General features: G+C 36.7%; 1 protein-coding gene across 1 annotated transcript; it reads right to left on the bottom strand.

The window, feature by feature from the left end:
• Window positions 1–6,656: 6,656 nt before the first annotated feature.
• On the bottom strand, window positions 6,657–8,963 carry LOC131159917 (trans-cinnamate:CoA ligase, peroxisomal-like). The gene is made up of 2 exons (XM_058115147.1): window positions 8,709–8,963; window positions 6,657–8,430 (listed from the first exon to the last, which is right to left on the bottom strand). The coding sequence occupies exons 1-2, from the start codon at window positions 8,904–8,906 to the stop codon at window positions 6,853–6,855; spliced, it is 1,776 nt and encodes a 591-aa protein (XP_057971130.1). The 5' UTR covers window positions 8,907–8,963; the 3' UTR covers window positions 6,657–6,852.
• Window positions 8,964–11,732: the final 2,769 nt, after the last annotated feature.

Here is an 11,732-nt window from a genome sequence, read left to right as displayed (position 1 = left end):
GAATTGGTTGATCGAAGCTTGTCCTTGGTTGACCGAACCTCTCGAGTTAAAAATTTTTAAAGGGCTAAAACGTCATTAATTTTTCAATTAAAATTTTCCAAAATACCGAACGTATCCCTCAATGGTCAAATTTCCTGAAAATCTGTTGGAAATGGTGTGATCCCAATAGGGGGGTGAATTGGGTTTCAAAATATTTTGGCTAATTTAAACTATGTGCTGATTCACCACATATCATATCTCATTCAAAAGTGCAAGCGTGTATGTAAAATAATTTAAGTAGTGAAAATGAGCACACACGTTTGCATTATCATACTCAAAGATATGACCCTAATAAAATTTTCTCCCAAAAATATATTTCAATATAGGAAAACCTAGGGTTTGATTTTGAAGTTGTTTTTGTACAAATAAACTATATGAATATATATAAATGATAAATATGTTCTCCAACAAAGATTTTTGCAAATAAAAATATTTGAAAAATCTGGGAGTTAAGCTCAAAAATATTTGTGCAATGAATACTATTTGAGCATTTGAATCTTGCAATAGATGTGCAAAGATTCAAAGGCTACGAAGAGTTTTTTCCACAAAATATTTATCAAATAAATAATATGGGAAGAACTCTAAACCTACTTTCAAAAAAAATTTTCAAGATGAAACCTAAGTGAGAGTAAGTGCATGTGAATATAAAAACAAAATGCCCAAAATAAATATATTCTCTTTAAGAATAATTTTGAAATAAAAGAGTGAAAGAGAGTTGGAGAGTTTTGCTTAATAGATTTTGCCCCCAAAGAAGAGATTTTTGCAATAAAATTAGGTTTGGGGAAACTTTGATTAACTAAGGATTTAAGAGAAAATTTAGGCTAACCAAAGTTGCTAATTTTGGCAAATGAAAGGGTATATATAGACTTGTTGAAAATATGACCATTTGGGGACATGCTTGGTATTTTTCAGATTGTTTAATGAAAAAATTAAGCTTAATTAGCATCAAAAAATAACGTAACCCGAGAGGTTCAGTCGACCGTGTTCAAGGTTCGGTCGACCACTTTTGCAAGTTCGGTCGACCAGGAAAAATTTGAACTAAGGATATAGTTGACCGTCTCAGGTGATTCTGAACCCTTCGTGGGTTTGTTCGACCAAGACAAAGGTCGATTGACCATTCATATAGATTTAGTCGACCCATGCCAATTTGAACTATAAGTTTTGTTCGACCAAGTAGTTGGGGTGTTAGATACTTTATAGTTCGGTCGACCGAGCACGATGTGTTCAATAATGGGTCGATCGATCAAGACAAGTCAAATATTTGACTTTCATCCATTTGGTCGATCGAAGTGTTTATAATCCAAATCGGATGGTCGACCGAGGTTTAGTCAAACTTTTGACTTTTTGGCTCATGGTTTGTTCAGTCGACTAAGCTAATTTGTGCATGGTGGGTTCGGTCGACCAAGGCTTCATAGCACATGCCTCACATGGCAGGTTTGATCGATCAACTCATTTAGTACATAAGGGTTCGGTCGACCAAGGATCTTAAACTAAGCCAAAAATCCAGCGTCGGTCGATTGAAGGTCGAACAAAAGCTTTATTTTTGCCCCGATTTTGACCCTAAAGCTATTTCAAAAATCCTTGTTTAATTTTAACCTTTTAGAAAAATATTTTTTGTGCTATTGTTGGGTCCCCTATGGTCAACCTAAGGTCGTTCTGAGCTTTCAAATATATCATGCAAATGCATGCATTATTACAAACTCAATAATAAAAATTTAAATGCAACTACAATAAAGAATAAACATCTTCTTCTTCGTTTTGTTCTTCTCTTCATAGAATACAACAAACTATTATGTGGGCTTTAAGTTCTATTTTGGCTTCTATTTCTCTTATATCTTATGTCCGTGCGACATACAAACATGTTTACATATTAAATGCACACATAAGATAGAAGTGTTTTGTGAGCATCAAAATAGGGATTGAATAAAATCTATAAATACCCCCTCCATAACTTAGATTAGTAACTTTGATTAGCCTAAATTTTCTCTCAAATCTTTTGTTAATCAAAGTTCCCCAAAATCATTTTTATTGCTAAAATTATTCTTTTGGGGAAAAATCTTTTAAGCAAAACTCTCTAACTCTCTTTCACTCTTTCATTTCAAAATTATTCTTAAAGAGGGTATATTTATTTTGGGCATTTATTTTTATATTCACATGCACTTACTCTCACTTAAGTTTTATCTTGAAAGTCATTTTTGAGAGTAGCCTTGAGCTTTCTTTCGGTTATTTTTCTTGATAAACATTTTTTTGGAAGAAATCCTTTACTGCACAAATATTTTTTCTTGAGCTTAAACTCAAAATTCTCCAAACATTTTTGTTAGCAAAAATCTTTGTTGGAGAACATAATAATCATCTTATATATTCATATATTTTATTTGTGTAAATTTATTTGATAGCACCCTTACTCTACTGAGCATATCATTAGAGAGTGCTTGTATTGAGTTTTAATGTGTACATTTTTGCTTGTATTTAGAAGCATGTTTATATGTATAAAAAATATTTTTAATATACCAGTTGGGTTCATCTCGTAAAATTGAACTGGGAAGTTTCAGCCCCGTAAATGAGACTAGTTCAGTTCAGTCCAAAAATTGAACTAGGGAGTCTCCGTCCCGTAAGGGAGACTAGTTGGGCTCAGCTTGGTAATTGAGATGGGGTTTTCCTCACCCCGTAAGGAGAGGATGTAAACAGCTTCTGCTCTACCCGTTTAAGTGACCTGGGATAGTATAATCTTTGGAGGGTATGCCCAAGGTAGGGACGTAGGCTAGTTTGGCCGAACCTTGATAACAAATATCGTGTCTCTTTCTCTCTCTCATTTAAATTCCTACACTCTAATTTGAGCATGTGTATTAATGTTTATTTAATATTATAATTATTTGCATACACACATTTGATTTAAATAAGATATACCACACATGTGTATGTTTACTTTCATTATTAAAATTATTTTACAAACACACGTGTATATTGAATGAGATATAAATTGTGCTGAATCAGAAAATATTTAAATTTAGTCAAAATATTTTAAAACTCAATTCACCCTCCCTCTTGGGATCACACCAATTCCAATAGCTACAATAGTACTATAACCCATCTACTAAAATTGATCCATATAAACAATTTAACACTTCACAAGAACACATGACTTAAGTTTAATGGAGGAGGTACGCCTCATGGCACTTGAGCCTTTTATTTTTTTCTCAAAATCCACATTTGAAATTAGCCCCTTGGCTCTCCGAAATAAATTTTAGAGAAGCCTAGCACATGGTTGTAAAAAGTGGACTAAACTGGTTGATTTGGCTCGGTTCCATTGAAATTGGCCACCTATATATAGTTTATGCGAAACTGGAAAACCAAAAGTCAAGTGATCTAGTCTAGAATTGGATGACTTAGTTCAAATTGGCCAAGACCGACCAAACATGGGTTTGTGACTAGGTCGGCCTATAGTGACCAAAGAATGATATTATTTAAATAATAAGAGGGAGAGAAATAGATACAGAAATAAAAGGAAGCCGTAGACTTCATCGACGAACGCGGAATGCTCTGCATTCGTCGACGACATCACATTTTAGGGATAATTTTAATTTTAAAAAACTGCTAGGACTCATCGACGGTTTGTCGATGAGTGCAAAAGAAAATTCATCGCCGAACACAGGGTTTTGTCGATGAGAAAATACCGAGGGACGGTTCGGGCTACTCTGAATTTCATTGACGAATACAGGGCTTCGTCGACGAATTTACAGAAAGATTCATTGACGAAGTGACGTGTCTCGTCAATGAATATGACCCTATAAATAGATAAAAATCATATTTTTATTCATTTCTCGCTCCGCTCTCTCTCTCCTACGTCTCTCTCTCCCTTTTCTCTTCGATTCTGGCCCTGTTAGTCGCCGTATCGACGATCTGAAGCCACCACAACGCTCTTGGCGGAATTCTCTTCAAGTTTTCTAGGACGGATCATCGGTGGGATTGAGTGGGATTTCATCCCAAATTTAGGGTAAGGTCTTTTAGTTCGTTTTTGACCTTATGTCAGTTATAGGAAATGATATAGGCAGAAAAATACTGATATTTTGTTCTGACATATGTTGGTTTCAGGGTGTTGTGTAGGAGGCCCTGCGGGTGTTAGGCTAGTATCCCATAGGGGCTTTCCAGTAGTCAGGTAAGGGAAATATGTTATGCTAGGTATTTTTAAAATACTATACAGTTTATTAAATGATGAAAATTATGTATTACAGTATCGTGTGGCTTTTGAGTATGAATATAGTACGAATATATGTTTTACGATATTTCAGTACCATGATTTTATGATTCTTAGTACCATGATTACACGATTTTCAGTATTATGATTATGCAGTTTCAGTATTATGATTATATAGTTCTCAGTACTACGACGTATGAATTATAGTACAGTTGCGTAGCATCATGGTTATTACGATTATTTCAGAATCATGGTAATTCAGATACTTGTATATAGAAATATATTATATAGTATCAGACCCTGTTGGACTTGCAGCTACAGAGCACGGTACCGTTGCTATAGATATTATGTTACTTTATTAGTGCAACGACCTATTTACATAATACGTGGTAAGGTCGATCACCTAAACCCTTGAAGAGGTTAAGCTCCCCATCCAGATATGGGTTGAGGTGGGCAGATCGACCGATGGAGTATAGTGATTTATTCCTGATTGGCCAACCAGGGTAAATTTCGCCTACAGGCTGCACAACTCTGTCATGAGGGGGGTAGGTCATGACACACAGATAACCACAGGGAACAGTTTCAGTTACTATTACGTACGTACGGATTTACAGAAACGGGGACCATACTTATATACACTATAAGTACTTTGAATTATAACCTATAATACTGTTATGTTAAGTAACATGGAAAGGGGTGGTGTATTTTATAACTTGTACTGTATTTTTATTTCTAGTTATTCATGATTATATGAAAATAGATTTTCTTAGTATAGTAGTTCATTTGCCACACACTAGTAATAGTATATTTCTTCTTACTGGCATTGGCTCATCCCAGTATTGAATTATTTTTCAGGTTATCCAGGTAGGCGAGCAGATCAAACTCGCAGATAGAGGGGCTTCGGTGGTGCCCTGGCAAAGAGTGAGTACATTTTTGGGAATGATTTTTGTATACCTTAGCTAGTTGAGGGTGCTTTGGGAACAGAGATATGTGTATATTTTTGGGAAACATGTAGCACTCTGGTATTGTGTGGTATGGTGTTGTATATATTTACATATGGATATGTTTATTCAGTTTCCGCTTCTTACTGCTTAGGTTAATGAATGGGTTTACCCCTCCCAGTATGATATCAGAGCATGTAGAATGTTATAGTATAAAACATATATATACCCAATTAATTAAGCAGGTCGTTGCACGGCCTGATTTAATTTATTTTAATTTTAAGTGTGTATATATATATTAAAAAAAATTAATGTTAAAAGAGTAAAGGGACAAAATCAAATTGAAAGACATACGTTTGCCTTATGATGAAGGTGGGTTAGATTTGAAATTGTTAGATGCTTAGAATTAACAAAGTCACTCTAATTAAATTGATATGGCAATTATGTTTCTCAAAGTAATTTTTTTGGGGATTTGTATACATTCTTGTAAAATTAGGGAAAGAAATCTTTGGGAAATTGATGAATCCCTAAATGACACTTGCAACTAAGGAAGAAGATTCTAAGAGAAAGGATCTCAACTTATCCTCTTATAAAGTACCATGCTGGTTCTAGTAATTAATTTTTCTAATGTTTTAATAATTGACATGTGATAATAGTCCTTTATATCATCATTTGAAGCCTTAGATTCAACATGAATTGGCTGTCTCAAAATTTGATAAACTATTAAAAAAAAAATTGTGCATAATGGAATTTGAAAATGACCAAGGAGAATTACAAGGAATGTGGAAGAACATTAATCACATCAACTTCTTCCCTAACTCTGTTATAGAGGATAATGTAAAATTTAGTTTAACAAGCAAAGGAAACTTTACTTTAGCTTCAACTTATATCAAAATTAGGAGCGAAAATTCAAAAGTGCTATTGGCTTCTATTATTTGGACAAAAACAAATATTCCAAGATGTAGTTTTTTAAGTTGAATGATTGTTGTTAATAGGTTTCCAACTTTGGCAAGATGTGCTAGTCGAAGAAAAACTTATGGCATTTGAAAAAAAGAAAAAAGAAAAAAGGGTCACTTACATTTTTCTTGTGCTTGGACTAGTCGAACTTGTCCAAGTGCAAATAAGGAATCGAGGATGGAAGGAGTTGTTAGTGATTGAATATTTATCAGACTCAACTTTGCTCCATTAGAGATTTTTAAAAGAAGAGAAGCTACTCTTGTGTGAATTTCAATAATTTATCATACTTAAAGAATGACAAATGATCTGTTTATAAGAATATTACTTTTACTATCTACTTCATAAAGTAACATATTACTGAAGTTGTAAAATTTGTTTTTAACTAAGTTTTGATTTTATGTTGTTGTAATGTAATCTTTATGTAAGGGTGTTAGTCTTTTTTTTTTTTCTCTTTTTGTAATAGATTTGCTTTTCTTTTACAAACAAATAAATAAATACATGGAAATATGTTAAAACTTAAATTCTTAGATATCTTTTATCATTTTTTGTTATTTGTAATTAAGAACTTATACATAAGAAATAAACAAGAAAATAATTATATATATACCATCATGCTAACAGTTCGACCACCGGTAAGCCACAGGTTGCAACCGACATGACGGTCCCATGGCCAGATATGATCAAACATGAGCTTTATAATTATTATTATTTCTATAATCTCTAAAGGCGTGACAAGACAAGTCCCCGCTCATATTCAGGTCGATGAGTGTTGTTCTGAGACTGTTGGTTTGCACTGCGTTGGGTAGACTTCTTGGAAGACGCATTCTTCGATACGACCAGTGCCTTAGCCAAAACCCTTAGCTCGAACTTCTGAATTTTGCCCGTCGACGTCTTCGGCAGCTCCTCCAAAAACACCACCTTCTTCGGAACCATGAAGCCTGAAAGATTTCTCCGGCAGTATGAAACGATGTCGGCTTCGTTTACCTCCTCGGCATTCCCCTCCGCGTTCTTCTTCAAGGCGATGAAAGCGCAGGGGCTCTCTCCCCAGAGTGGATGTGGCATTGCCACGACCGCCGCTTCCAGCACGCGCGGGTGCCTGTACAATACAGCCTCCACCACTACGCTGCTGATGTTCTCTCCGCCCGATATGATCACGTCCTTTGACCGATCCTTTATCTCCAAGTACCCATCTGGGTGAATAACCCCCATGTCGCCGGTGCGAAACCACCCTTTCTCGAACGCTTGTTTCGTCGCTGCCGCGTCTTTGAAGTACCCTTTCATGATGCTGCTTCCCCGCAAAACGATCTCCCCCATCGTTTTCCCATCGCGAGGCACGCTCGCCATCGTCGCCAACTCCTTTACATCCACGTCGGCGAGGGACAAAACGCTGATCCCTTGCCGCGCCTTCAGCTTCGCTTGATCGTGCAGCGGCAGCTGGTTCCACCGAGCCTGCCATTCGCAGACGAGTGCGGGCCCGGTTGCTTCCGTGAGACCGTAGGCGTGCGTGATGTGAAATCCCAGCGCTTCGACCTTTTCGAGGAGCGGCGGCGGCGGGGGAGCTCCACCAGTGAGTACATGCACCGGCGCAGACTTGATTTCTTGCCGCTCGTCGGGCTTGGCGTCCAGGAGGAGGTTGAAGACGACAGGTGCGCAGCACATATGCGTCACCTTGTGTTGGTTAATGCTTTTGTACATGTCATATGCTGTCGCACTACGGAGACATACGTTGGTGCCACCTCGCGCAGCGACACCCCACGTGAAGGTCCAGCCGTTGCAGTGAAACATGGGGAGCGACCACAAATACACGGGCTCGGTGCCCATTTCCCAGCCCAAAAGGAGGCTGAGGGTGCTCAGGTAGGCACCTCTGTGGGTGTACACTACTCCTTTAGGAGCAGAGGTGGTTCCCGACGTGTAGTTCAAAGCAATCGGATCGAGCTCGTCTAGATTGATGACCTCTTCAGGGTCGTAGCTGGGGTCGCCGTGCTGCACAAGCTGCTCGTACTCCAGCTCCCCGAGGCGGACGCCGGTGGGGGAGTCGATGTCGTCGATGACTACAACAAGCGGAATGTTGTTGGTGGCGGACTCGGCAGATTTGGCCATGAGCAGCCGGAAGGCTTCTGTGGCCAACGGCACGTACTGATAATCCACAAAGAAGATCTTGGACTCGGAATGGCGGAGAATGGTGGCGATGTTATTGGCGTCAAGGCGGGTATTGATGGTGTTTAGAACGGCGCCGGCCATTGGAACCGCAAAATGCATCTCGTACATGGCTGGAATATTTGGCGCCAGCACCGATACCTGTACATCATCAATAGAACAAACTAAGTTGACAACCGCCCAGAACTTGATTCATTCATGGAAAAAGATGGAAAATGAAGAAATTATCACCAGTCAAACATTAATTTGCGTCTTTTATAATAATTTAATAATTTTTTATATGTTAAGTAACTAATTAAATTCTTAAATTTAAGGTGATATGGCTCGTGAATAAAAAAAAAAAAAATATCCCATGTGAGTTAGGTTCTCTCAGTAATAATTTATGCCCAAAATTGGTTCTAGAAATAAAATTAACGTACAACACTGTTTTTGATGATATTTAGGGAGCGGAGGGAAGCTGCAAGACAGCGGCAGCGGTGATATGTTTCCCGCCACGTGAAACGGACACCGGCGTAAATGACGGAGGTGCGATTGGCATAAACTCCGGCAGCTCTCTCCAAGAAAGTGATGGGGGTGAGAGCAGAATAATTTGCTCTGCAGTTCGATAGCTTCTCCATTGACACGCACACACACGCAGAGAGAGAGAGAGAGAGAGAGAGAGAGAGGTGACGGGCGTGTAGCGGTGTAGAAGAATGAACCAAGAGGGGTTTAATTATAAATACAAGGGAGAGTAGTTCCTCCAACATGGAGGGACGATCCAAGGATAGTGGGTGGAAGTTGCCGCCAGAGTACACTGCAATTTGAACGCAGACTTCCACGCCTGTTCACATTGCGTGGGATTAGTTAGAGGAATCTACGCCTCACAAGTCGATTGTTACTCTTGATCGTACCTTGGTATTTTAATGAGATCATACGGAGAGCTGCTTCACCTACTAAATAAGCCCATTTGTTAAAAGTTCTGCTCTTGGTTAAAGCAAAAGTTTTTCCTTCCTTTCTTTTTCCCTAGACTTTTTGAATTTTGGTCGAACATATGCTGAACCATGTTTATATCATTCCTTTATTTTATTTTAAAATTTTATCATTTTTTGTTTTAATTTTTATTTTATTTTATTTTATTTTAATTGAAAGGTTTAAAGCTACTTCCTCATTGGTTCATTCCCACTACATTCGCGAATATGAAAGAAAAAGTTATTTGGTAAAAAAGTTATAAAGTGCCTAAAAGTGTTGAAAACGACTACAATAGATACGTAATTTTATTAAATATAATTAATACCTCGATAAATTTATTATCTGAAAAAAAAAAAAAGGTAAGGATAATAATTAAATATAATAATTTATTGGAGAAAAAATAATTATGAAAAAGTAAAAAATTAGGTCCTCCCACGTATTCCTCTTATCAAGTCCTCATATCCATTAAAATCATTCTAAATGATAAGATCAATTAGAATATATTTTGGTCCTAACAAGTGAGATTTACAATATGTATAGTGATTTTATGGGACAATATAACTTGATGGGAGAACCACGTTAATCCTTCTACAATACCTTTATTTTTTACATTTCTTTCAGTGCAAACTAAGCAGTAGATTTTTTATTTTTTTTTTCAGAAATACTTATTTTAAGTATTTTTTGTTGTATATATTTTTAAAATAGTTCCAAGTGGGATAAATAAGTATTGTTGACTTTTTGAATCTAATCTCTGTTTTGATGCTGACAAACCACTAGTGTCTTATGTGTGCATTTAGTGCGTGAACAGGTTTTCATTTTAGTACAAACATAAGATATCGTAAAATAGAAGCCAGCAAGAACTTAAAGCTCACATCAATCTAGTGCATTCCATGGAATTGAAGAACAAGACAGAAGAAGACATTTAAATTTCATTGTATTGCATTTAATTTTTAATTTGGTCTATAATAATACATTGCATGCATGATATGGATAAAAGTTCAGTGATAACCATAGATAGACCATAGGAGGCCACTGAACCTTAAGGATCACCCTTCGGTCGACCGATGCTGAATTTTTCAAGGTATATGCTCAAAAGACCTATACTGACCTTAGGACTCCCTATACTTCATAAAAATATGTCATATTGTCTTAAAATTAATCATCTTATGTATAGGGACATTCTCATAAGAAGAAAAGGACCGAAATGCCCAAAATAGACATGTTCGGTCGACCGAACCCAACCAAGCTTATTCATCTCGGTCGATCAAACTGGTCAGTGGCCAATGGTTTGACCACAATTCGGTCGACTGAACCTAGCCAAGCTTATATAGCTTGGTCGACCGAACATCCCTAGGGTCAAAAGTTGACCCTTCGATCAATCAACTAGAAAATGATCTCCAACGCTCTGGTCGACCAAACATCTTCGGGAGAAGCCCCAACCTCCTGGTCAACCAAACCTCCTAGTTCAAAATGATCTGGTCGACCAAACCACAGAATTTTGGAAAATCACCTTCGAACCCTCAAGATGGTCAACCATCTTCTCGGTTCAATTTTTACCTGGTCGACCAAACTGGACACTACGGTCAACCTAACCTCAAGTACGATTGACCGAGCCTCTTGGGTTGTTGAATTTTTACCGAGAGTTAAACTGGGTTAACTTTAATTAAACTTACTTAATTTTTTTCAAAAATACCTAGTGTGTCCCCAACAACTATATTTTTTCCAAATTTTATATATAACCCTTCATTTGCAAAAATTAGGCATTGATTAGGGTTTTGAGATTAGGTAAAATTCTCTAAAAATATTTTTGATCAAAATCATCTATACTCTCATGTATCCCTAAACCTATTGCCAAAATCTACCTCACATACTCATCTAGCCACTTATCTTGAAAGAAGATAGTGCTTTCATATTCTTTGTATGAGTTAAACTCTCCCTTGTTTATATTTGATTGCGTATTGATTTTTAGAGAGTTGGCTAAGGTTTTTCTCATAATATTTCATTCATAAATATTTGATTGAGAAAACCTATTACTTGACTTAAGATCTTGTATCCTCATTGCAAGTTTCATAAACTTGATTTGTGCTTTGACGAAAATATCTTTAGTAAGCTTAAAACCCTATTATCTACTGCACTTTACATTTGAGAAATATTTATATGATATTTGCTTAGGGTTATAATGATTGTCTGATCATCCACACAAGAAGCATATTTTCTTAACAACAAAAGTCTTACTCTCCCACACATACATTGATACACATTTAGTTGAGAGTTAACACATTAGTTAACAAAATCTCACTTGAACTTAATTTCCTATCATACGTGAGTGCATTATTCAGTTGAGCTTATTGGTACATATTTGCTTAGTGTAAGAAGCATTTTACGTGTACACAAATTATAGTGTCAATTTGTTGTATTCCAGGCGTCACTACAAAAAAAAAAAAAAAAGGTTTTTAGTGACGAAAGTATTAGTGACGGTTTTAAAATCATCACTA

The sequence above is a fragment of the Malania oleifera genome, chromosome 7 (assembly GCF_029873635.1).
Source record: "Malania oleifera isolate guangnan ecotype guangnan chromosome 7, ASM2987363v1, whole genome shotgun sequence".
Classification (NCBI taxonomy): Eukaryota; Viridiplantae; Streptophyta; class Magnoliopsida; order Santalales; family Ximeniaceae; genus Malania; species Malania oleifera.
The sequence above is the reverse complement of the archived record's forward strand: the minus strand, read 5'-3'. Positions and strand labels throughout refer to the sequence as shown.